We start from the raw sequence: 23,886 nt of genomic DNA on the forward strand, positions 1-23,886 counted from the left end.
CCCAACATTCCGCCCATACACCGGCCAATGTCACAGGAACATATAACATTACTGCAGCAAGAGATCATCAGTATGCTGCAAAAGGGGGCCATAGAACCAGTAAATGTAAATGTAAATGTACAGTCCCACTTCAACATCAAGGGACAGGAGTATACTCTCTATACTTCCTCATTCCCAAAAAGGACGGTTCGCTCAGACCAATATTGGACCTCAGGCCCCTCAACCTGTACATTCTATCAGAGCATTTCCACAAGCTCACTCTGCAACAAGTCTTGCCATTACTGCGTCAGGGAGACTTCCTAGCAACTCTAGACCTCAAAGACGCATACTTTCATATACCAATACACCCTGCTCACAGAAAGTATCTGAGGTTTACTATTCAAGGACAACACTACCAGTTCAAAGTCCTACCATTCGGTGTCACAACAGCTCCACGGGTGTTCACCAAATGCCTAGCAACAGTAGCGGCACATCTCAGGAGACAACACATTCATGTGTACCCATATCTGGACGATTGGCTAATACACGCGCCATCGGCCCAGCAATGTGCCAGCCACATGTCAAAAACCATTCATCTCCTGCACAGTCTATGATTCTCACTGAACTACCCAAAGTCACACCTGCAACCCTCCCACATACAACAGTACCTGGGAGCAACAATAGACACACTAGCAGAAAAGGCATACCCAAACGCAGCACGGATCAACAGTATGCAAATGTTAATCCAAAAGTTCACACCATAACACTCATTGCCAGCTCGGGTGTTTATGCAACTAATCGGCATGATGGCCTCGTGCATATTCATAGTCCCTCATGCCAGACTACACATGCGTCCGCTACAGGAGTGCCTAGCAAGGCAGTGGAACCAGGCTCAGGGACAATTAAAAGACCTAGTGTTGGTGACCAGTCGTGCATACAACTCTCTGCATTGGTGGAATCCACAAAACCTTTGCAACTGGCAACTGTTCCAAGAGCCTGTCCCACAAATAGTGATAACGGCGGACGCCTCCCTGCTAGGCTGGGGAGCCCATGTTCTGCATTACACAGTACAGGGCTTATGGACCATACAACAGAAAAAGATGCACATCAATCTTCTAGAGCTGATGTCAATCTTCCTAGCCCTAAAAGCGTTCAAGAAACAGTTGTGCAACAGAACCGTGTTGATCCGGACGGACAACATGACGGCCATGTATTACATTCAAAAACAGGGAGGGACACACTCCCCTCAGCTGTCGCACCTAGCTCAAAGAATATGGAAATGGGCCATTCAAAGGAACATGTTTCTCATGGCAGAACACCTCCCAGGCAAGGACAATCAAATAGCCGACCTGCTCAGCAGACACAGTCAACAAATGCACGAGTGGGAGATTCACCCCAATGTGCTCCAACCATTCTTCCGGAGGTGAGGACAACCGGAGATAGATCTGCTTGCCACAAGCGAAAACGCAAAATGCCAGTACTTTGCCGCCAGGTTCCCACATCCGCAGTCGCAGGGAAATGCGATATGGATGAACTGGTCCGGGAAATTTGCGTACGCTTTTTCCCCCAGCACCGCTAATACCGCTGGTGGCACGCAAACTGCACCAACATTCCCTAACGCTAATCCTAGTTGCCCCCACGTGGGCAAGGCAACCATGGTACACAACGTTCCTAGAACTATCAGTGGTGCCTCATCAGAGACTGCGACTCACACCCAGTCTTCTAACTCAGAACCGTGGAGAAATCCAACACCCAGATCCGCAACAGCTGAACCTGGCGATCTGGCTCCTGAGATCCTAGAATTTGGATACTTCAACTTGCCTCCAGACTCCAGACTGCATGAATATTATCAAAGAGGCAAGAAGACCCACTACCAGGGCATGTTATGCAGCAAAGTGGAAACGTTTCGTCATTTACTGCAGAAACAACGACATAAACCCATTAGATGCTTCTACACAAAACATCATTTGCTATCTTCTGCACCTACAACGTTGCAATTTAGCCTACTCATCCATCAGGATACATTTAGCTGCGATGGCAGCATACCTCCAAAACAGACAACACCTTTCACTGTTTACAGTGCCAGCTATAAAAGCATTCATGGAAGGACTCAAACGAGTAATTCCACCAAAACATCCACCTTCACCTGTCTGGAATCTGAACGTCGTTTTAACCAGACTTATGGGACCACCTTTTGAACCACTACACTCATGCGAACTACAATTTCTTACTTGGAAGGTGGCTTTCCTAGTTGCCATTACTTCACTTCGAAGAGTTAGCGAGCTACAAGCCCTAACTATTCAAGAGCCATTCATTCAAGTACATGCAAATAGAGTAGTTCTCAGAACAAACCCTAAATTCATGCCAAAGGTGATATCCTATTTTCATATAAATCAAACAATAGAACTGCCAGTGTTCTTTCAGAACCCACAGACAGTAGCTTGAAGGGCCTTGCATACTCTAGATGTTAAAAGAGCTCTGCTATACTATATAGATAGAACAAAGGCTTTTCGTAAGACAAAACAGCTGTTTGTTGCTTTCTCACCGCAACACAAAGGCAACCCTATCTCAAAATCAGGGATAGCTAGATGGATCTTTAAGTGCATTCAGATATGTTACTTAAAAGCAAAACGCACCTTAACAGTTCCCCCTAGGGCGCATTCTACACGCAAACTAGGGGCATCCATGGCTTTCCTAGGAAATATCCCTTTACACAAAATTTGTAAAGCAGCCACATGGTCAACCATACATACATTTACCAAACACTATTGCGTAGATGTAACTCCAAACATCAAGCTGCTGTAGGACAAACTGTTCTCAAAACTCTTTTTCAGACTGCTGCAGCTGGCACAGGCGGCCACCTCTAGGGGAGATACTGCTATACATTCTATGCACAGATATGAATTCAGCAGCCCACATGCCTCGAACGGAATATGCTACTTACCAGTATGCATCTGTTCTTGGCATGTAGGGCTGCTGATATTCATATCGCACACCCACCTCCCCGGTACCTGTCGCAGCTGCAGCACTCGCTCTTTGCATGGACATCTCTTACTGTACTATACTCCATCTCTGCCACAATGGCGAAAAACAATCTGGGGATGGAGAGGATGCCCATGCGCACTGTAGTTCAAGGGGGGAGCCACCTATCTCGTGATACTTCGAAGACTCTTCCAGGACAACAATGTGCAATCATCCGGACCCAACACTAGGCGGCGATCTATGCACAGATATGAATATCAGCAGCCCTACATGCCAAGAACAGATGCATACTGGTAAGTAGCATATTCCTTCCTGCTGCTACAATCACAGTGCTGCTACAATGTCAGTCCTGTACAGCCCACTAGTTGCATTAGATGACAAAGGTGCATATGGTTTGTCCCTGTAGACCTCGGTGCCATGCTTTGAGTCTAAGTCAAAACAGTGATTCTAGTGCATATATAAATGGTTGCCACAGTGATTTAGAAGCATGGATTTGTGCCCTTCTGAGCCATGCAGCAGACCGTTTTCTTTTCCAACACTACTAAAGCACGTATTCTTTCTCAACAGTACCAGAGGGAATTTTTTATGTTTTGCTCAATTTCTGACTAACAGGGCTGCCTAAAATGCCATTTGGCTGCACTTCCCAGGAAGATCGACTTCTCTCGCTACGTTTGAGTGTCCCACTGACTAACAAAAGCATTGTATTTCTGACTCTCCATTGAAAAAGTTTGACATCTCTGTTTTAAGGCAATCCCCACAGCAGTGACATTCCAGTCTTAGTAAGTAATCCATACAATCCCTTATCAGCATTGCTCTGTAGCCCTATATTTAGTAGAATAAAGCTGTCCTGTGTATCTTACTAACCTTCGAGGGAAAGATATTGATTAAAAGTCTTCACATAAATCACCCTAATCGATTTGAGAGTAATAGTGCCCAAAACAGTCCTGATTTATCCTATTGTGGCAGTTTTTTTTAAAGCCCTCCAGTATTGGATATTTCATAGATTCACATTCATGAATCATCCCCATGTGGGAGTCCACACTGTATCATTATATAAGCAGTAAATACTATAATCATAGGCTACAATGCAATGCACAGTCAGTACAATAACCTATCTATATTCTTTTGTAAAAAAAATAAAATAATAAAAGAACCAAACTTAAGCAATAACCAATCACGCGACAGCATCCCGTTGAACCCTCCCACGAGAGGCTGAGTTCCTCAGATTTTCTACCGCAGGTCGTGTGACAGGGTGTCTCCCTGAACCTACGCTCAGTTTTTTTCCTTCATTCTTCTGATATATATTCTCCAGTTTCCAGCAAACCATGTCAGATTCTTCTAAGAAGGGACTCTACAGATCATGTGGGTCTTGCGGTAAGAAGAGACTTAATGCTGAAGATCCCCATAAAGACTGTATATACTGTTTGTATCCTCAGCATCAAGGTATTGAATGCAAAATTTATAGAACCTTTTTAACCGAAACCCTAAAAGACAGAGGGGGTAGGTACATTTCACTCCTCTCTGTAAAAACATAAAATGAGAGAGAGAGGTCATAGGAATCTCCCGAAGGCCATAGAAATGCTTCCAAAAAGTCTTGTCATGACTCTGCTAGCTTCTCACAAAAAGGAATGCGTTTATTTCCTACTGAGAAAAAATTCCATCCTTCAACTCCATTGGCCTCAAAACATGCAAACCCTCTTCAGAACACTCTATAGTGAAGATTCAGATCACTAACAAACCCTCATTGCTGACGACACCGTCTTCAAGATCACCATTGATGCAAAAATCACCATCTGGGCATATTTTCCCTTCATAATGGTAAACGCTCTCTTTGTCGAAAAACCACCATCGGCTTTGGTTACTGATTCTGTACCGTCGACGGCTGTTCCACCGGCGATGCTTTTACGTCAACGAAGGTACCATCACCGCCAACCAGCTCCGTTGACTGTCCCTGAACCATCGACGACCACATCCTCGTCAACGACCACAACAGCTACGACAGTCAGTGCATTGACGGAAACAACCACATCGTCAGTTCCTATCATGAAATTTTCAACATCACCGCCACCGTCCGTGCAATTTACTCCCCTTTATCCATTGTCGATGTGCTTGTCGTCGACTAGGCGTTTTCTTCAGAACTCTTCAATGGTTTCACCTTTGCCTCCTGCTTCTTTCTTAGAAGAGTCAGATTATGAAGATGATGGTCTGTTTGGCCCCGCACAAAGTCCTTCACAACTTCTCGTAAAGTATCAAGAAGATAATGATAAATATGAGTACTATTATCCATAGCAGTTTTTGCATCAGCATTGTTCTGCCAAAACCTCACAGTATTTTGAACCTGCTAATGAGCCCATGCTTGACCTTCCTGTAGCATTAGTTCATGATTTACAAGCCATGTTGCAGGATTATCTCACTCGTTTTCCTTCACCTGAGGGTAGACCACCACCTCCACCGGCATCTCTGCCGCTCATGCCTCCTCCCATACCTAGAATGACACCGAGAACTGAGATATTGTTGTGCCTCCACAACCGGATGTATCCTCATGATGATGTGGAGGAAGGAGAAATTCAGAGCACTTGACCAGCTGGCAGTGAGTGGGAAGAACATATTTCCATACCTGCTTCTCCAACTCCTCAATCAGCAGACTCTCCGCCAGAAGACAGGCTGTTTCCATGCTTTAATGAAAGAACTGCGCCTCGGTTTCAACTGCCAATGACAATCAAGCAGTCTGGCTGCTTTCTTTATGATTTTAAAGATCAATCCCGAAAGACTGTAATGGCAATCCCTATAATTGGTCCTATTTGGGAGGAAGGAGTAAAAGTAATGAACGTTAGCGACTTATTGCAGTCCTACCTAGGATAGACAAAAAACACAATGCCCCTGATGACGCACTGGCTTATCTGGTAGGACATTGAAGCCAGATTATTGTGCGTGCAGTAAATGCTCTAGTGATACTGGGACGATATGACCGCCAGATGTGGTTCGATATCGCACCATATTTGAACCTTCTTCCAGAAGATAAAAATCTAGAGGCAAGGAGGATATTAGAGGGAGAAAGATCTACTTCCAAGATCTTCGATGCATCAATGAATGTAGCTTACCTTGCTTTTTAGGGCTCGGCTATAACGCGCTGAAAACGCGTTCTCGCCAGAGAACTATTGTCGGCGTCTCAGCAGTCTGAGACGCCGAAGGGAGACAAGACCTGGCCGCGCGCAGCGTTTTTCCATAGGATAACGTTGTGCGCGCGGCCAGGTCTTGTCTCCACGGCAGGCCGGATCGCGTCGCGCGCCTCTGTGGAATGCAGGGGGAGTCTGCAGAGAGGCGCGCGGCGCTGATAACACGCTCCATGTGTTAGTTATTACAGCCCGCCCACTCACAGCGCTGATGCTTTGCACTGAAGCCAGTCAATATCTGTGTACATGCCTGTCACGAAACATATTCTGTACTTAAAAGTGCAGTTCAGATTTCGAGATCTTCATCAATCACTTCCCATTCTACCTCTAATAAGGTAGCCTAGATTCCATGGAGAGTTTCCGGATTGCTCCTGCCTAACATCTGAAACAGGTCTGACAGACCTATATGTGAACAAAAAAACATTTATTGTGCTTGTAAACTAGCCAACACAGGTGAGAACCCTGCTTCTCTGAGATAGGCTCTGGTTTCTTTCTCCTGATCCCTGGCTGTGTTAGGACATTGTATTTCCTCCTGCGTCACACATCCGTCCATGCACCAGGAACTAAAGCCGTCATGAGGTGTGGTCATCAACGTGATGCTTGCATGTGCGGGAACAGAAGATCCCCACCGCCTCTTGCAGCTTCAAAAACAAAAAGACCATGATTTTTTTTTTTAAACGAAAAACAAACAATTGTTTATTTTTTTTTTTTAAATCATACACAAACTTCTCGTCAAAAAAAGCTAAGCATTGGAGTTACATGACACTGCAATGAAAAATTAACATATAAGCAGGACCCTAGCTGCGTGTTGGTGTTTACCCCCCAAAACGACGTGCAGCAGACTCGCAGTACACAAACAGAGCAGGCTGCATGCACAGACACGGACACCACCCGTGCTTAATTTGTAAAAAAAAGTGCCAGGGCTTTCATTTGTAAAAAATTAAGTGAAAGGGCACTCGTCAGGAGGCTTACTGTAGTTAGCCATACACATTACGCGACTTTGAGCTATTTGCATTGTAAATGACAATGACTTTTATTTATATTTTTGTTTTTAAAACATAAATAAAAGACCTTGTCATTTACAATGTGAAGACCTTAAACTCGCGTTCATTTACAATGCTAATAGCTCTAACTTTTGCAATGCCGAGACCGTTGCATTGTAAATGCTTGTTGTTATCTTGCTGGTGTGGCCATCCTCAGACAGGATGGGCCGTAGGCGACTATATCCACCCTGAAGTACAAAACAAAATTCTGGACATGCCTTTAGATGGCAATGCTTTTGTCAGGAAGCACATAGATTACATCTTACAGGCCATTAAGATGAACACCAACACCGCTAGATCCGTGGGACCGCTCCAGTATAGAAAGATTCCCTTTCATGGAGCTCATGGACAGGAAGAATATTACTTTCATGGAGGCCTTCCAAAGACACCAGCCTCGGTCTTACCAGTCATTTTGGCCCTCCTACCAACAGCACCAGGTTTATCGTGCACCACCACAAGCTGCATACTCCAGTGAACCTAGGCCTAAGCATCCCATACAATCTAGAGATGCTGTTAAAAAACAGTGACAGTCCGTATCGCCTGTTACTGTTCCCTCTACCCTACCTTCCAAAGAAGCACACATCTCTCGCTATTATGATCAATGGCAAAGAATTACCAGAGACAAATGAGTCCTGGATATAATAAGGTATGGCCATACCCTGGAGTTTGTTACAGTTCCACCTCCTCATCCACAACAAAAATCTCTTCCATCACATCTTCAGTTGCTCAGGAAGGAGACATTCATCATGCTGCAGAAAGGTGCCATAGAGGGAGTTTGACACTCTCAAAGGGGAATGGGTTTCTACACCTGCTTTTTTCTTGTGAGGAAAAAGTGGGGAGAACGGCGTCCCATTCTGGACCTCAGTAAGGTCAACAAATACCCAAGTCCTTCCTCATGGTCTCCAGAAGATATTGCAAATGCTCAACCATTCAGGGGCATATTTACAAGCCCCTTGCACCACCGGTGCTTCACTTTTTGTGACGCATCAGTGTTTTTTTTTATTTACACCATATTTATAAAGTGACTCATCTATGGAGATGCATCACGGAAGACAGCACTGTGTCGGAATGGAACTGCACGAGAACCTGCTGTACCACGTAAGTATTAAAATATGTAAGGTTATCTTAATAAATGTGTTAAGCGCGCGAATACCCAAGGGTGTCTTGGCGCTGGCGATCCAATGTAAAATGTCCCGCATTACATACACAAGGATATTTACAAACATTCCCCGCGACAACCCATGTCTTGGCGGCATCACGCATCTTGAAAACTGTTAGAATCCCTGCGCCTCACAAACCTACGCATAGGTACTGACGCATGTGCCATAGAAATTAAAGCAAAGCCTAGTAGAGCAATCTTGCTGCAGATTAGACCGCATGGACCTCCTAATCTTGCAGCTGGGAGTTCGTCTGGGAAGACGACAACCACCAGCAGACCAAATTCCACATCGGCACCCACCTCCACCACCACAAAGGCAGTACAGGAGAAGGAAGCGCATCTATCATCTCCGGACCACTCTCATTGGCCTCAGGGATGAAGAAGGCATCAAAATGTATCGCCTCAAGAGGGCATCCATGGTGACCTTGGTGACCCTGCTGCATCCGATCTCTCCACGGCTACAGCACCAACTGACAGGGTCTGCAACATTGCACCGCAGAGAAAGCTCCTGGCGTTCTTACACATGTTGGCCTCAGGGCCATTCCAAACCACAGCAGCACCAGTTGCAGCTATCTCCAAGGACTCTTTTCAGCCTTCCTTCCATCTGTCCTAGATGCCATCATTCAGCTCATACAACACTACCTCCATTTCCCCAACACACATCAGCAGATGGAAATTCAACAAGGCTTCTATGGCATAGCAGGCTTTCCACATGTTCTTGGGGCAATGTACTGCACGCATGTACAGCTGGTCCCTCCTGAAGCAAATGTCCATCTGTACCGTAACAGGACACACACACAATATCAATGTCCAGGCCATTGTGGACCATCGGGGAATCTTCACCAATGTAGTGACCAAATATCCTGGGAGTTGCATGATGCATATATATATTCTGAAACCACATCATCGACGAACGTTTCCAAAATGGACACTATGGAATGGGCTACTTGTAGGTAAGCAACAATTAAATAATTCCTATCCCAATAATCCGCACCAATAGCTGGGCTTCTAGCACTTCTCAGTGCCTCATTTAATACGGACGCAAAAGTTAATGTGCAAAGGATAATCCACATCAGCACTATACACACATAACATACAGTCAAAATGGCAGCCTAACAGTGTCCTCTGGGTGTCACGGTCCTATGTGCCCCCTAAGCTTGCCCCCAAGGCACTTTGTAATTAAATAGGTGGCCAGAGATGCATGTAACGCACCTCATGAAAGCTGAATACACATGTGTCCATAAGGCAAAGGTGCGGCCTGAAGGCGACGTATCCACTATTGCATCGTGTTGTGAACACATGCAAATGAAGAAATACCCTTGGCTATATGCCTGCACTGTACCACAGGCCCAAGAGCAGGCGTACCAGAAGCTCTCATCATGTGCACAAACACTGTCGTTGTGCCCACTAAGATCAGCCATACTGTGGCTTGAGAGGGTGTCCCATAGCTAACACAGGCATCACATTGCATGCGTCTGCACACAGTGACTGCACCCGCCTTCAAGGAAACATTAAACACCTGTTAAAATTGCATTTTAATTACTGAATGCCCAGTGAAACAGGAAGCAATTCATTGAAAGCTGATGTGCAGATCTATTGAATGTGCTGCTTTCAAGGCAGCATGAGTAAGTGTCTGCCATGGGTGCAGCACAATCTACGTAATTGGTCACACCTTCAATGCTTGTGTCCAGTGCACAGAAGACAAGTAGGATTTTGTACAAGCCCCTAGCGCCGCTGGTACCCCACATCGTGGGACGCCCAGGAGTCTCCACCAGCTGCCCTACATGTACAAGTGCAAAAACAACAGTTGATGGACAGAATGCAGAACAATGTGATACATTCACCCCAGTACAGCGATCAGGGCATAAATCCATCGTTTTTTTGCTCGCCATGCCATTCCAGTTTGAACCCAGCCATAGGCAAATCAGTCTTGACCCTGTGCCTCATGGGAACAGTCCAGCCCGAACTGCCAAGCCAGGTCCTCCCTGGACTGGAAACAAGCATCCTAGGACCTGTTTCAGGCTTTCAGCCCATATCAGCCAGGATAGCTTGATTCCAGTGGCATGGAGAGCACGGGACTCACGTCTGAGCATACCCGTCCCACTCAGGGTGACAAATGCAAAAACAACAGTTGATGGACAGAATGCAGAACAAGCTCATACATTCTCCCCAGTACAGAGATCTGGGCCTAAATCCATCGTTTTTTTGCTCACCAGACCATTCCAGTTTGAACCCAGGACACAGAAAGCCACCCTGCATGGCTTTATGTGTGCTTGTAAATATCACCCCTTCTCACACAACACTTTGCATGTAAGGGGTGTGACATGAGTGTGGCTGTGGGTGTTTCCATGCAACAACCACGTACTCTGATGTTTTTCCTGATGTACAAAAAATGGTAAACCTGGAAATGCATCAGAATGCTCTACCCCCACCAGGAGTTGTGTAGCGAGGCACAATGACGATATATGGTAACATCTCTCCTCCTTAAATTTCCCTCTTTCAATGTGCACTGCATTCTACAGCATGCATAGAAGGAGGAAATCACTTCAAATTATTGTTTTTGTGCAGGAAGGTATCCCTTCCTGCACAAAACCAATCTTAAGACGACACAGGCATCTGAGAACCATTGTACAGGGTTAGAAGCGCTGGACCATGGCAGCCGATTTTTTGCAGAGCAGGGAAAAGCACAGGGAAAAACAATGAATGTAAATATGTTGCATCTCTGTGCTTTCAAAGTGATTTAGTGCAGTCACTTTCATAGTAAATATTTGCCAAGGTGTGCCATGTGCATATAGGGAAAGTGTGTACCATACAAAATCTGTACCAAGGTATCACTTACACAGTCGAAGACATTACACATTTCAGTAAAAAAATCATGCTCTGCAATACACCTCCCCTATCATGCCTATCACATGATACACAGTAAGTTAAGTGAAACATTACAAACAATGTGCAACTCTATCTTAAACACTCCATCTAATCTTTTCAGTCAGTAATATTACTTAAAATGTTGGCATACATGACATACACCACATGTCCTGCATAATCACATATGAACAACAGTTAATACAGTACTCTTACTTTCCACTTACAGCTGATCAAGGATATGGCCTACAGACGTGGCTGATGACACCATTTGAACATCCCCAGACTAACCCGCAAAAGGGCTACAACCATGCACATTTCCGAACCAGAAATAACAGAGAGAGAAGCTTTGGCCTGCTGAAGACCAGGTTTCGTTGTCTGGATTTAACAGGTGGCTTGCTTCTGTATTCACCAGAACTGCTTTGAAAGATGATCATGGATTTTGCAGTACTAAACAATATATGTGTTAAAACTAATGTGCCCTGGGATGAAGAACAGCCCCTTGAGCCAATGGATGATGATGATGCTGAAGCAGAACGAAGCGACATCCTCAACACTGCTGTAGGGATAAGACACCACACACACATTGTCAACCAATTTCTTCCAGATTTGGAGATTTTACATTTGTACAAATTAGCTCTAAAGTTCACAGGAAATTCACAAATACACATAAATGACTTGCCTGTGTGTTCCTTTTGTACACCGGCCATTAGAGACCAACATCATCAAATGTGCAATGCTTGTGTGTCTGTTAAAATATAATCTTCTACATCATCCAGCTGCCCTGTGTCAGGAACATGTGTCTACAAACGCCTTTGCTTCACCCTTCAAGTTCAAGTTTGGGCATTTATATAGCGCACTACTCACCCAGAGGGTCTCAAGGCGCTAGAGGGAGGGGTTCACTGTTTGTCGAATAGCCAGGTTTTCAGTTCTTTTCTGAAGGAGAAGTGGTTCTGAGTAAGGCGGAGGTGGGTGGGGAGTGAATTCCAGGTCTTGGCAGCCAGGAAGGAGAAGGATCTGCCACCCATGGTGGTTTTTCGGATCCGCGGGACTGCGGCGAGGGCTTGATTGGATGATCTTAGTTGGCGGGTGGGATTGTAGAAGGACAGTCGGGTGTTGAGGCATTCGGGTCCTAGATTATAGAGGGCCTTGTGTGCGTGGGTAAGGAGGCGGAAAGTAATTCTTTTGTTGACGGGAAGCCAGTGGAGGTTTTTTAGGTGTCCGGTGATGTGCTCTTGGCGCGGGATGTCCAATATGAGTCTCGCTGACGCGTTTTGGATGCGCTGGAGCTTTTTCAGCAATTTTGTTGTAATTCCGGCGTAAAGTGTGTTGCCATAGTCCAGTCGACTCGTGACCAGTGCATGGGTGACAGTCTTTCTTGTGTCGAGGGGGATCCAGCGGAAGATCTTTTTGAGAATGCGAAGGACGTTGAAGCAGGAGGACGATACAGCGTTGACTTGTCTGGACATTGAGAGAGAGGAGTCTAGAATGAAGCCAAGGTTACGTGCATGGTCTGTGGGTGTGGGTGCTGATCCCAGAGCGGAAGGCCACCAAGAGTCGTCCCAGGCAGAGGGGGAGGATCCTAGGATGAGCACCTCCGTTTTGTCTGAGTTGAGTTTTAGGCGGCTCTGTTGCATCCATTCGGCTACCTCTTTCATACCTTCGTGAAGATTGGTTTTGGCGGTGTTGGGGTCTTTGGTGAGGGAAAGGATTAGCTGGGTGTCATCGGCGTAGGATATGATGTTGAGGTTGTGTTGACGTGCGATGGAGGCGAGAGGACTCATGTAGACGTTGAAGAGGGTGGGACTGAGTGAGGAACCTTGAGGTACGCCGCAGATGACTTCGGTGGGCTCTGAGTAGAATGGGGGGAGTCGGACTCTCTGGGTTCTCCCAGCTAGGAACGAGATGATCCAGTCCAAGGCTTTTCCTTGTATGCCGATGTTGTTGAGGCGTTGTATGAGGGTGCTGTGACAGACAGTGTCGAAGGCGGCGGAGAGGTCGAGTAGAATGAGGGCCACTGTTTCTCCGTTGTCCAGGAGTGCTCGGATGTCGTCGGTCGCCGCAATGAGGGCGGTTTCGGTGCTGTGTTTGGCTCGAAAGCCGTTCTGTGAGGGATCCAGGGAGTTGTTGGATTCAAGGAAGGCTGCGAGTTGGCTGTTGACGGCTTTCTCGATGACTTTGGCCGGGAAAGGTAGGAGGGATATGGGTCGGTAGTTTTTCAGTTCTGAGGGGTCTGCTGTGGGTTTTTTCAGAAGGGCGCTGAGTTCGGCGTGTTTCCAGATTTCTGGAAAGGTGGCAGAGTTGAAAGAGCAGTTGATGACATCGCGGAGTTGGGGAGCGATGATGGAGTCAGCTTTGTTGAAGATGTAGTGGGGACAGGGGTCAGAAGGCGAGCCAGAGTGGATTGAATTCATGAGGCGAATGGTGTCTTCAGTGGTGATTGGGTTCCAGGAGCAGAGGTAGTTAGTTGGAGGGGTGGGATCTGAAGGGGGTGGGGCGGGTTGGTCACTAGGAGTATTCTTGAAGCTATTGTGGATGTCGGCAATTTTGTTGTAGAAGAAGGAGGATAGCGCATCGCAGAGGTCTTGGGAGTTAGTGATGTCGTTGGATGCTGCGGAAGGGTTGGTGAATTCTTTGACGATATTGAAGAGTTCCTTGCTGTTATGAGAATTGTTGTCGAGACGGTCCTTGAATGCTGATTTCTTGGCGGATCGAATCAGTTGGTGGTGTTTGCGGGTGGCGGTCTTGAGGGAGGCCATGTTGTCTGAGGTTTGTTCTTTTCTCCAATTCTTCTCCAGGGTGCGGCAAGTCTTCTTGGATTTTTTAAGGTCATCATTGAACCAGGGAGCCTTTTTGCTGGATGATTTCAACTGGTGTTTTTTCAGGGGTGCTAGTTCGTCCGCACTGTGGGTAATCCATTGCCTGAGGTTGGTGGCCGCTTGGTCTGGGTCCATTGCTAGGGTGGGAGGGTTTTGGTTGAGTGATGTGAGGAGTTGGTCGGTGGTGATTTTGTTCCATTTTCTCCGGGGAATGGGTTGTGGACAGTTGTGGGTCAGTGTGGTTTTGTAGCTGAAGTGAACACAGCTGTGGTCCGTCCAGTGGAGAGCTGTAGTGTGATCGAAGGAGATGTGCTTGCTGGAGGTGAAGATCGGGTCGAACGTGTGTCCGGCTGTGTGAGTGGGGGTGTCAACAAGTTGTTTGAGTCCGAGATTGGACATGTTGTCCAGCAGGGTGGTGGAGTTGTTGTCGAGTATGTTTTCAAGGTGGTAGTTGAGGTCTCCTAGAAGAATGTAGTTCTCGGAGGTGAGGGCGTGCTGGCTGACGAAGTCTGTGATGTCGTCGCTGAATTGAGATCGGGTGCCTGGGGGCCTGTAAATGAGGGTGCCTCTAAGGGTTGTCCTGGGGTCGGTGTGGATCTGAAAGTGGAGATGTTCGGCGGTTGCAAGATTGTCGTCAGAGCTGGTTGTGATTTTGATGGTGCTTCTATGGACGATGGCGATGCCTCCTCCAGTTTGATTGGTGCGGTCTTTTCGAATGATCTTGTAAGTACCCTTAAAATATCATGAGACAGAAGGTGCTGCAGCCACGTGTTTGCACCCCATTGATCCCGATAGGCCATGTGCAGTCATAACGCTATCGACATGTGCCGTTGTGGCACACAGATTGGCATCTGTGCATGGCCCCATGAAAATGGGTATTTACCGTGGACTTTTCAAGCATGTGCACCTGCCTCAAGCAGTGACGGGCAAAATTTCATGAGAGGCATTTACATAACAATTATACATGTAGTGAAACCGTACGCCAATAGGCACTGTCTTGGCATAAGCAACAGTGCATAGTACGCATAGTATGGGATAGTCAGATCAGTACTATACACATCTCCCATGCAAAGTGTCAGTACTGAGCACAACAGGCCCTGTGGACAAGAAACTAACAGTGTGTTGCCGAAAGTTATTTTGGAATGCCGAGCTGCATTAGTTTTGAAGCACAGGCATGCAACATATTTGCAAAAATATGTTGCATTTCTGTGCTTTCCCCTGCGCTGTCGCACAAACTGCTGCCATGCGTCGGCGCAGGCACTCTTGCACTATGGTGCAAGGATGTGTGCGTTGTGAGGAGATTGTTTTTGTGCCGGAAGGCGCCCCTTTCTGCACAAAATCACAATCAATTAGTATCATTTCCTCTTCCAATGTGTGCTGTAGAATGCAGCATGCATTGAAAGAGGAAAAATGGTTGAGAAATGAAAACATTTCACCTCGTTGTGTCTCACTACGCCAACTCTGGGGTGGTAGTTGGTCTGACGCATTTCCCTTTGTATGAGTGCGCGTAAATCTGGAAATGCAACAGTGGACATGGGTGTTGCATGGAAACCCCCGCATCCACACCGATGTCACCTCCCTAACCTGCATAGTGTTGCATAAGGAGTAGCAATATTCACAAGCAGACGTAAAGCCATGCAGGGTGGCTTTCTGTATCATTGTAAAAATTGGGCAGCAGGGTGGGCAGCTAGTGTATCGCGCAGCGTGACACAACTGTGGTGCATGGTGCCTGTAAATGAGCCCCAACAATTGCACAATATTGATAAAAAATAAATGTTCGAGGCATGTGAGCTGTAGATCACATGCTTTGCAGAAGTCTGCCATCTAGTGTTGGGTCCAGGCGTTTACACTTTGTTTTTCTTCAAAAAGTATTTTCCAGTCACAAGGTAGGTGACTCCTCCTTTCGGTGATATTGCGCATGGGCATCAACTCCATTTTGAGATTGTTTTTTTCCGCTATCGGGTTCAAACGTGAATTGCTGCGCTCCTGTTCGACACCGTTTCTCAGGTTCCCCTTGGTGCGCAATCCACTACCCTTGACGGTATTGTTCCTTGATCATGTTTCCCATTCTCCGCCTATCGTATCGTTCAAGAAATCTTCGATTGCCGGGTCAGCTCGCAGTCGATGGAACGGACTCCATTTAAATTCTGTCCAGAGTGTTACGCAAAGTATCCACGCTCCGACTTTCACGAAGTGTGCAACTTGTGTCTGTCCCCTGAACACAACAAACAAGACTGCGACACGTGTCGATCAACGAATGTTCCAACAAGGCAGCTCCACTCCCAATCTCTTTGGAGAAGATTCCAAACACGAAATCTTTGACGCACAAGGACCTGAAGAAGAGGAGGAACACACTTCATTGTCCGAAGCTGACTCCAATATGGAAGAAGACGTTCCGCAGGGTCAGCGAATTGTGAGTACTGATACTCCCCTGCCCCAACTCATGCCCAAGAAAGTCTCTGGTCCCTCCTCTGCCTTCAAGCCAAGGTTGGCACAGAGATCATGTTTCCAATGCCCCGCCTCGGCACCGAAACACCAACCAACCGGGACCGAGTCTGCCTCATTCGGGCACCAAACCAAAACCTTCAGCACCGAAATCCAAACATGTCATCGTTAACAACACTCCGATACCGAAACCTAAATCTTCGGACCCGAAAACCTCTGCGCCAAAGCCTTCCGCACCGAAAGACAAAACCGCTCCTCCCCCATTGAAGAAGCCTAGTTTCGACGTCCTGCCTTCCAACACGGACCGAAACAGAAAGAACTGGTCATTAACCCTAAAACTGGTTATATTCATGTAAAATTGCCAGTTGAGCGGAAACCAGAGATGGGGGAAGCTTACCACATTCCCCTTAAAAAGAAATATTTTGGTACTAATCCTTCTCCTCCCCCCCCTTTCCCCACTTGATCCTAATTTAATCATTACTCCTTCAAATTCACCGCAACCACAGTCACCTGACCACCAGGATGATGGGAATGGGGATGAAGATGCACCGGAAGACAATGATCCTGATGCATGAGATGATTACAATAGAGATCCTAACATTGACTGACCCAGATCTATACCCTACAAAACCCTATCCACCAGACGGCAATGTAGGATACATAGAATTAATTGACAGGGCTGCTCAATATCACGGGGTTCAGCTTCACAAGGAGCCTCTTGAAGAGAATTTTCTTTTTGAGACATTAAGTTCTTCTCAAAGAGCAACTCATACTCTACCCATGCTTAAGGGCATGCTTAAGCACGCAGATGATATTTTTAAGGACTCGGTGCATGCAAGATTACGAACACCACAGGTAGATAAAAAATACAAACCTGCACCTACAGACCCGGTCTACATTAAAGGACAAGTTCCCTTAGACTCCCTAGTAGTTCCAAATCTTGCAAAAGAGCAAATTCTTAAACAGGAGATTCCCCTCCCCCTGACAAGGAGTCCAAGTTTATTGATGCCTCTGGCAAAAGAGTTGCAGCGCAGGCAGCCAATCCCTGGCGTATTGCCAACACCCAGGCTCTCTTAGCAAGATATGACAGGGCTCACTATGACAAATTGGAACAATTGCTCCAATTCTTCCCAGTCTAACATAAATCAAAGGCACATGATTTAATTCAGGAAGGGAAACTAATTTCCAACACTTCCATTAGGTGTGCTTTAAACGCAGCTGACATGGCAGCTCGCGCTGTCAATACTAGTGTTCTTCTAAGAATACACGCCTGGCTAAGGATTTCAGGGTTTAAACCCTGAAATCTATTTTAAATCTACCCTTTGATAAAGAACACCTCTTTGGTCCTGTGGTGGATACCTCTTCAGAAAAAATGACAAAGGACACGGGAGTCGCAAAATCCATGGGAGCTTTGGCATCCCCATCTAGTAGGGGTTCCTTTTGCCGCTACTTTAAAGGGGGGGGGGCTAAAAAATGTATCCACAGATCCCTCATCTTCCTATAAAAGCAACAATCGGTTATTCTCTTCCAGAGGTTACTTTAGAGGAGGTTTTCGAGGCAATAATGGCAAGTGTAGGGGCAAAGGTAACACATCCCGTACTTCCCTTGCAGCAAACAGTGACTTGCCTCCTCTTCCCCGGATCATTCCACACCTGTCTGGGTACGTCTCTCTCAATTTCTTCCTGTCTGGAAAACAATAACTTCAGACAGATAGGTCCTAGATAATATCCAATATGGTTATTGCCTGGAGCTTACCGACAATCCCCCAAACATTCCTCTGCGAACACACAACATGTCACTAGAACATCTGAAACATCTTCTCAAACAAGAAGTACACTCTCTATTGAATAAAGGAGCTATAGAGCAGACCCATTACAATATCAAGGACTCGGGGCATGCTCCCTATACTTTATCATGCCCAAAAAGGACAGAATGCCTGGCAGTAGTCGCCGCACGTATGCGAAGACAACATATTCACGTCTTTCTATATTTTGACGACTAGCTCATCAGGGCCACTACTCTCACAAAGTGCCTACAGCACACTCACAGAACAGTACACTTACTACACAACCTGGGATTCACAGTAAATCTGTTGAAGTCCCATCTCCAACCCCCCAATACGCAAACTTACTTAGGAGGCACTCTAGATAAACAAAAAGCTCTAGCCTGTCCCAACCCAGCCAGAATCCACAATATTCAGGCTTTAATTTCCAAGTTTCAACCCGACCACTCATTACCGGCTTGGGTATTCATTCAGCTACCAGGAAGGATGGCATCTTGTATCATGATAGTTCCCTATGCAAGACTTCAAATGTGTCCCCTTCAGGAATGTTTAGCACGTCAATGGAATACATCCCAGGGTCATTTGGCAGATCTAGTGTTTGTGGACTGCCGCACTCATCGCTCTGCAGTGGTGAAATTCACAGAACCTTCCCAAAGGGTGGCCTTTCATCGACCCAGTTCCACAGACCGTGCCAGCAGCAGACGCATCACTCAATGGTTGGAGAGCTCATCTCCAGACTCACACAATTCAGGGATTGTGGAGTCAAAAGCAACTCCACATAAATCATCTAGAGATGCTAGCAGTCGTTCTACCACTCAAAGCCTTCCAGACTCACCTTGTAGGCAAAGCTGTCCCAATACGCACAGACAACATGGCAGCCATGTATTACATACAGAAACGGGGGGGGGGGGGGAAGCACTCTCCCCAACTGTTACACCTTACACAAGCCATTTGAAGGTGGGCCATTCATCACAAAATCACCTCCCAGGAGTGAACAACCATATCGCAGATCTACTCAGCAGAAAAGACAACAGATCCAAGAGTGGGAACTTCGCCCTCCAGTTATCCTGCCGTTCTTCCAGATGTGGGGCTTCCCAGACCTAGATCTGTTCGCCACACACAAACACGAAAAAATGCCCAAACTTTGCCTCCAGGTATCCACAGACCCATTATCCAAAGGCAATGCTCTATGAATGAACTGGTCAGGTATTTTTGCCCACGCTTTTCCACCTCTCCCACTCATTCCACTAGTGGTTTGGAAGCTCAGGCAAACGTCCCTCACACTAATCCTGGTCGCTCCCACATGGGCCAGTCAACCCTGGTTCACTACCCTGTTGGAACTCTCAGTAGTTCCTCATCAAAAACTACATCCCAGATCCAGTCTCCTCGCGCAGAGCCATGGAGAGATGAGACATCCAGATCCCAAACCTCTCAACCTTGCGATTGTTATTTACTGCATTTGCAGCGCTCTAATCTAGCATATACATCTATACGCGTACATCTCGCTGCAATAGCTTCAGAATAGACAACATCTGTCTCTTTTCAGAGTGCCTGTTATCAAGGCTTTTATGGAGGGAATTAAGAGTAATTCCACCAAGACTTCCACCTGTCCCAGCATGGAATCTTAATATTGTCCTTCCAGACTAATGGGTGCACCCTTTGAACCATTGCATAAATGTGAGCTGCAATTTCTCACTTGGAAAGTTGGTTTCCTCATTGCTATTATTACATCACTGAGGAGAGTGGGTGAGCTTCAGGCACTAACCATAGAAGAACTATTTTTACAAGTACACCAGAGCAAAGTGAGTCTTTGCACTAACCCTAAATTTCTACCCAAAGTAGTATCTGCCTTCCGCACTAACCCTAAATTTCTACCCAAAGTAGTACCTGCCTTCCACATTAAACAATCTGTTGAATTGCCTATGTTCTTTCCTCAACCAGATTCAGTGGCAAAACAAGCTCTACACACCTTAGATGTTAAATAAGCTTTACTCTATTACACAGAAAGGACAAAACCTTTTCGAAAAACTAAACAACTTTGTTGCTTTTGCTCCACCACACACAGACAATCCCATTTCTAAATCAAGTATTTCTAGGTGGATAGTCAAATGCATTAAAACATGCTATGCACAAGCCAAGAACTTTACCAATTTCCCCTAGAGCGCATTCCTTTCACCATCTAGGGTCTTCTATGGCTTTCTTTGGAAACGTTCCCATATCTGACATCTGTAAAGCTGCAACATGGTCTACACCACACATATTTACAAAACACTAAGTGGATGTGTTAGCCAGACAAGCCTATGGAGGCATGCCCACCCACAATTTTACATATAGCTGCTGATAGCATAGCAGAACCCCTCTGTAAATTAATGAATATCATTATCCGTTCTGGAATCTATCCTCATTCTTGGAAACAAGCCATCATAAGACCTCTTTTGAAAAACCCAACCTGGATCCTAGGGACTGTAAACATGATTGTCCCATCTCCCTGCTCCAGTAAAAATCCTGGAAGTACATCTCAATAAGCAGCTTATGGAAACTGCAGAACAGCAATCTTGGCTTAACGAGTCGCAGTTCGGATTCAGAAGGTATCCTGGTACAGAAACGGCTTTAATTTCAGCCTCTGACTATATCAGGCGTACGGTGGATGAAGGACAGGGGGTAGTGCTAATGCTCTTGGATCTGTCAGCAGCATTTGACACCATCTCTCCTACATTGCTGCTGGACAGACTCCAGAGTCTTGGTATTTCTCATCAAGCACTTGCCCTCCTTGCCTCATTTCTGACAGGAAGATCCCAAAGGGTGAATTTAAAATCTTTTCACTCAGACTCCTATTCTCTACCTTGCGGAGTCCCGCAGGGGTCTTCCTTGAGTCCCACCCTCTTTAATCTGCATGTGGCACCCCTTGCAACTGTAGTCCATTCTTTTGAATTGGAGGTGTGTCATATGCGGACAATACACAAATTATGGTTACCATCCCCAAGGGGCTTGGCTCACTCTCAGAGAATATCCTTGGATGCATGATCAGAGCGGCAGACTGGATGTCCGCTAACTTCTTGAAACATAATGGGGAGAAAACGGAGGTGATGATATTTGGATCAGGGGCAAACAAATGGAATAGTAGCTGCTGGCCTCGTTCTCTGGGATGCTGCCCTGTCCCGAGCAAAAAGGCTAAGAACCTGGGAGTCCTGATGGATACTGAACTTAGTTTCAATGTCCAAGTGAATCGTACCATTTCGACATGCTGCTGGCTCATAAGGATGTTAAAAAAAATCTTCCCTTTCATCCAGCGTTCAGCTTGAATCCAGGTAGCACTGGCCCTGGTAATGTCCAGACCTGATAACTGCAATGCTCTGTACCTGGCTGCCAATAAGACCCTACAGCATAAACTCCAGGTACTGCAGAACGCATTGGCAAGACTCATTCTGGACATTCCCAAAAAACAATCTGCCAAGAATGGTCTCGAACATCTGCATTGGCTTCCCATCGAACAACGTATCGTTTTTAAATCTCTTTGTATGGTCCATTAATCACTGCACTCTCCCTACCCCTTAAGGCTGAAGACCATGTTCAAGTGGCATTCCCCCAGCAGATTACTATGCTACTCACTTCAAAAGCAACTATTGGTACTAAGAACCAAGAAGAGGAAGTGGGGGATAGGGCATTCTCAGCGGCAGCGAGAAAACTCTGGAACTCCCTACCCCTTGCTCTTAGATCTATCCCTCTTCTGCTCCCATTCAGAAAAGCCCTTAAAACCTGGCTGTTCACAGTCAAACGTTGAGATAGAGCTCTCTCGCTTTTTTTTCGATGACTGTGGTTTGTATGTATGTATGTATGTATGTATGTATGTATGGCCTCTCTCCAGCGCCTTGATGCCCTCGGTTGACTGCTGCGCTATACAAGTATCAGAATCAAATCAAAATCAAAGACAGCAGGCAGTTCTATGTACACTTTTTCAACTACTGCAACAGTTACAGGTTAACCACTGCTTTGGGAGATTGCTGTATATTCTATGCAAAGCATGTGATAATCAGCTCACATGCCTCGAACGGATAATGCGACTTGCCTAGTATGCATCTTTTCTTGGCATGTAGAGCTGTAGATTCACATGCGCCCACCCGCCTCCCCGGGTACCTGTACTACCTTAGTTGGATACATACGCATGTACAGCTATATTCTACTCTTACTAACTCCATTATCAACCTCTGCGGGGAAAAAAATCTAACAATGGAGTTTATGATCACCGAAAGGAGGAGTCACCTACCTCATGACTGGAAAAGGCTTCTTCAAAGAAAAACATCCGGACCTAACACTAGACGGCAAACTTATGCAAAGCATGTGAATCTACAGCTCTATATGCCAAGAACCGATGCATACTGGGCAAGTAACATTTTCCATTTGAGACATATCCCAGGACGTACGTGGATGTCTGTACCAAAAATGACTAACTCGTAGAAAATGTCATGCATCATGTTGTAAGGTAACCTTGCATGAGCATTATGTGATGCATCACATAAACCACGCATCACCTCCTATTTCAACGCTATTTTTAGTAGACATGCAAAACGCGTCACATCTTGCAGAAAAAGTACGCATCAAAGTGATCTTGCATTCCTGGTAAAAATGCCCGATTCCACATTAACCATAACGCAACATGTATGAAAACCACACATCGACTACAAACGTCACGCAGGCAGATAATGCGATCTAAAATAAAAATTGCGTCAAACAATGGCACATCAGCCAAAATATGTTGCATAATGTAAAAACGTGTTGCATTCATCCAGGAAATGATGCAGTGACTCTGCCATGCTGCAAATCCGGAAGTGCGTAGTTACTTTCTCGTTCACTTACTAGGCCTAAGAGTGTGCTCGGTGGAGGAGTCTGTTGTGTATTGCTGTGAGAGTGATAAAATTATCCTTTTTTCATGCGTGTTTTGTGTAATAATTGCATATTTTGTGTGCTAATTGTCCTCTCTAACAAATTGTCTTGTCAAAATTATTGTCTTTTTGGGGGGGGGGGGGAGGTTGGGGGTAGATAGTTGTAGGTTTGGTTTAAGGTTGGTTTTTAAGTTTGTATTTTTTTTTATTAACTCTTTCAGAATCAATCATGTCAGGCAGGTCCAAAAACTTGTCGCACAATGAGTTTGGGGGCCTACTTTGGCTTATTTACCATTTCTTGCCAAGGATGATTGGCACAGGGGGACGTGTAAGCAAAGGATACCCACCGAAGGAACGCAGGCAAAGGTGGGAGAGAGTTCAGCAGCAGATGTCGAGGATATATCATGTGGATCGGACGGTCCACCAGTTGAAACACCGCTGGCAGGATGTTGTCAGCAGAGAGGCGGACCTGCTGGACCATCTTGGATTAGAAGTCGGCGGCCCTATTGGTAAGTCAATACCTACCAAAACACACATGGGGCTTATTTACAAGTCCCTTGCGCCGCCGTATGCCACTTCCTCAAATTAAAAAATAGACGCACTGGCGGTGCAAGGGGCTTGTAAATAAGCCCCTATGTTTTTGAATGATTGCATGTCGGAAGGTCATTGTGCTATACTTATGCGTCACGGTTCGCCTAACAAAAGCCATTGTTTGTAAATTCCATGCTTGTGTAAAGTCTATGTACTGTGCTCAATGC

General features: G+C 45.9%; 2 protein-coding genes across 3 annotated transcripts in view; one reads left to right on the forward strand and one right to left on the reverse strand.

The window, feature by feature from the left end:
• Positions 1-23,886, reverse strand: part of LOC144772324 (uncharacterized) — a 517,545-nt gene that overhangs the window by 131,390 nt on the left and 362,269 nt on the right. The gene's annotated exons all lie outside the window — the stretch shown is intronic.
• Positions 1-23,886, forward strand: part of LOC144772326 (uncharacterized) — a 124,577-nt gene that overhangs the window by 93,491 nt on the left and 7,200 nt on the right. The window contains exons 6-7 of one of the 2 annotated variants that reach the window (XM_078656567.1): positions 11,431-11,592; positions 23,350-23,637. In XM_078656567.1, the coding sequence (XP_078512693.1) occupies positions 11,431-11,592; positions 23,350-23,637 (450 nt within the window). The remainder of the gene's footprint in view (positions 1-11,430; positions 11,593-23,349; positions 23,638-23,886) is intronic. The other variant, XM_078656568.1, reaches the window with a different exon arrangement.

Source organism: Lissotriton helveticus, chromosome 8 (genome assembly GCF_964261635.1).
Source record: "Lissotriton helveticus chromosome 8, aLisHel1.1, whole genome shotgun sequence".
Lineage (NCBI taxonomy): Eukaryota > Metazoa > Chordata > Amphibia > Caudata > Salamandridae > Lissotriton > Lissotriton helveticus.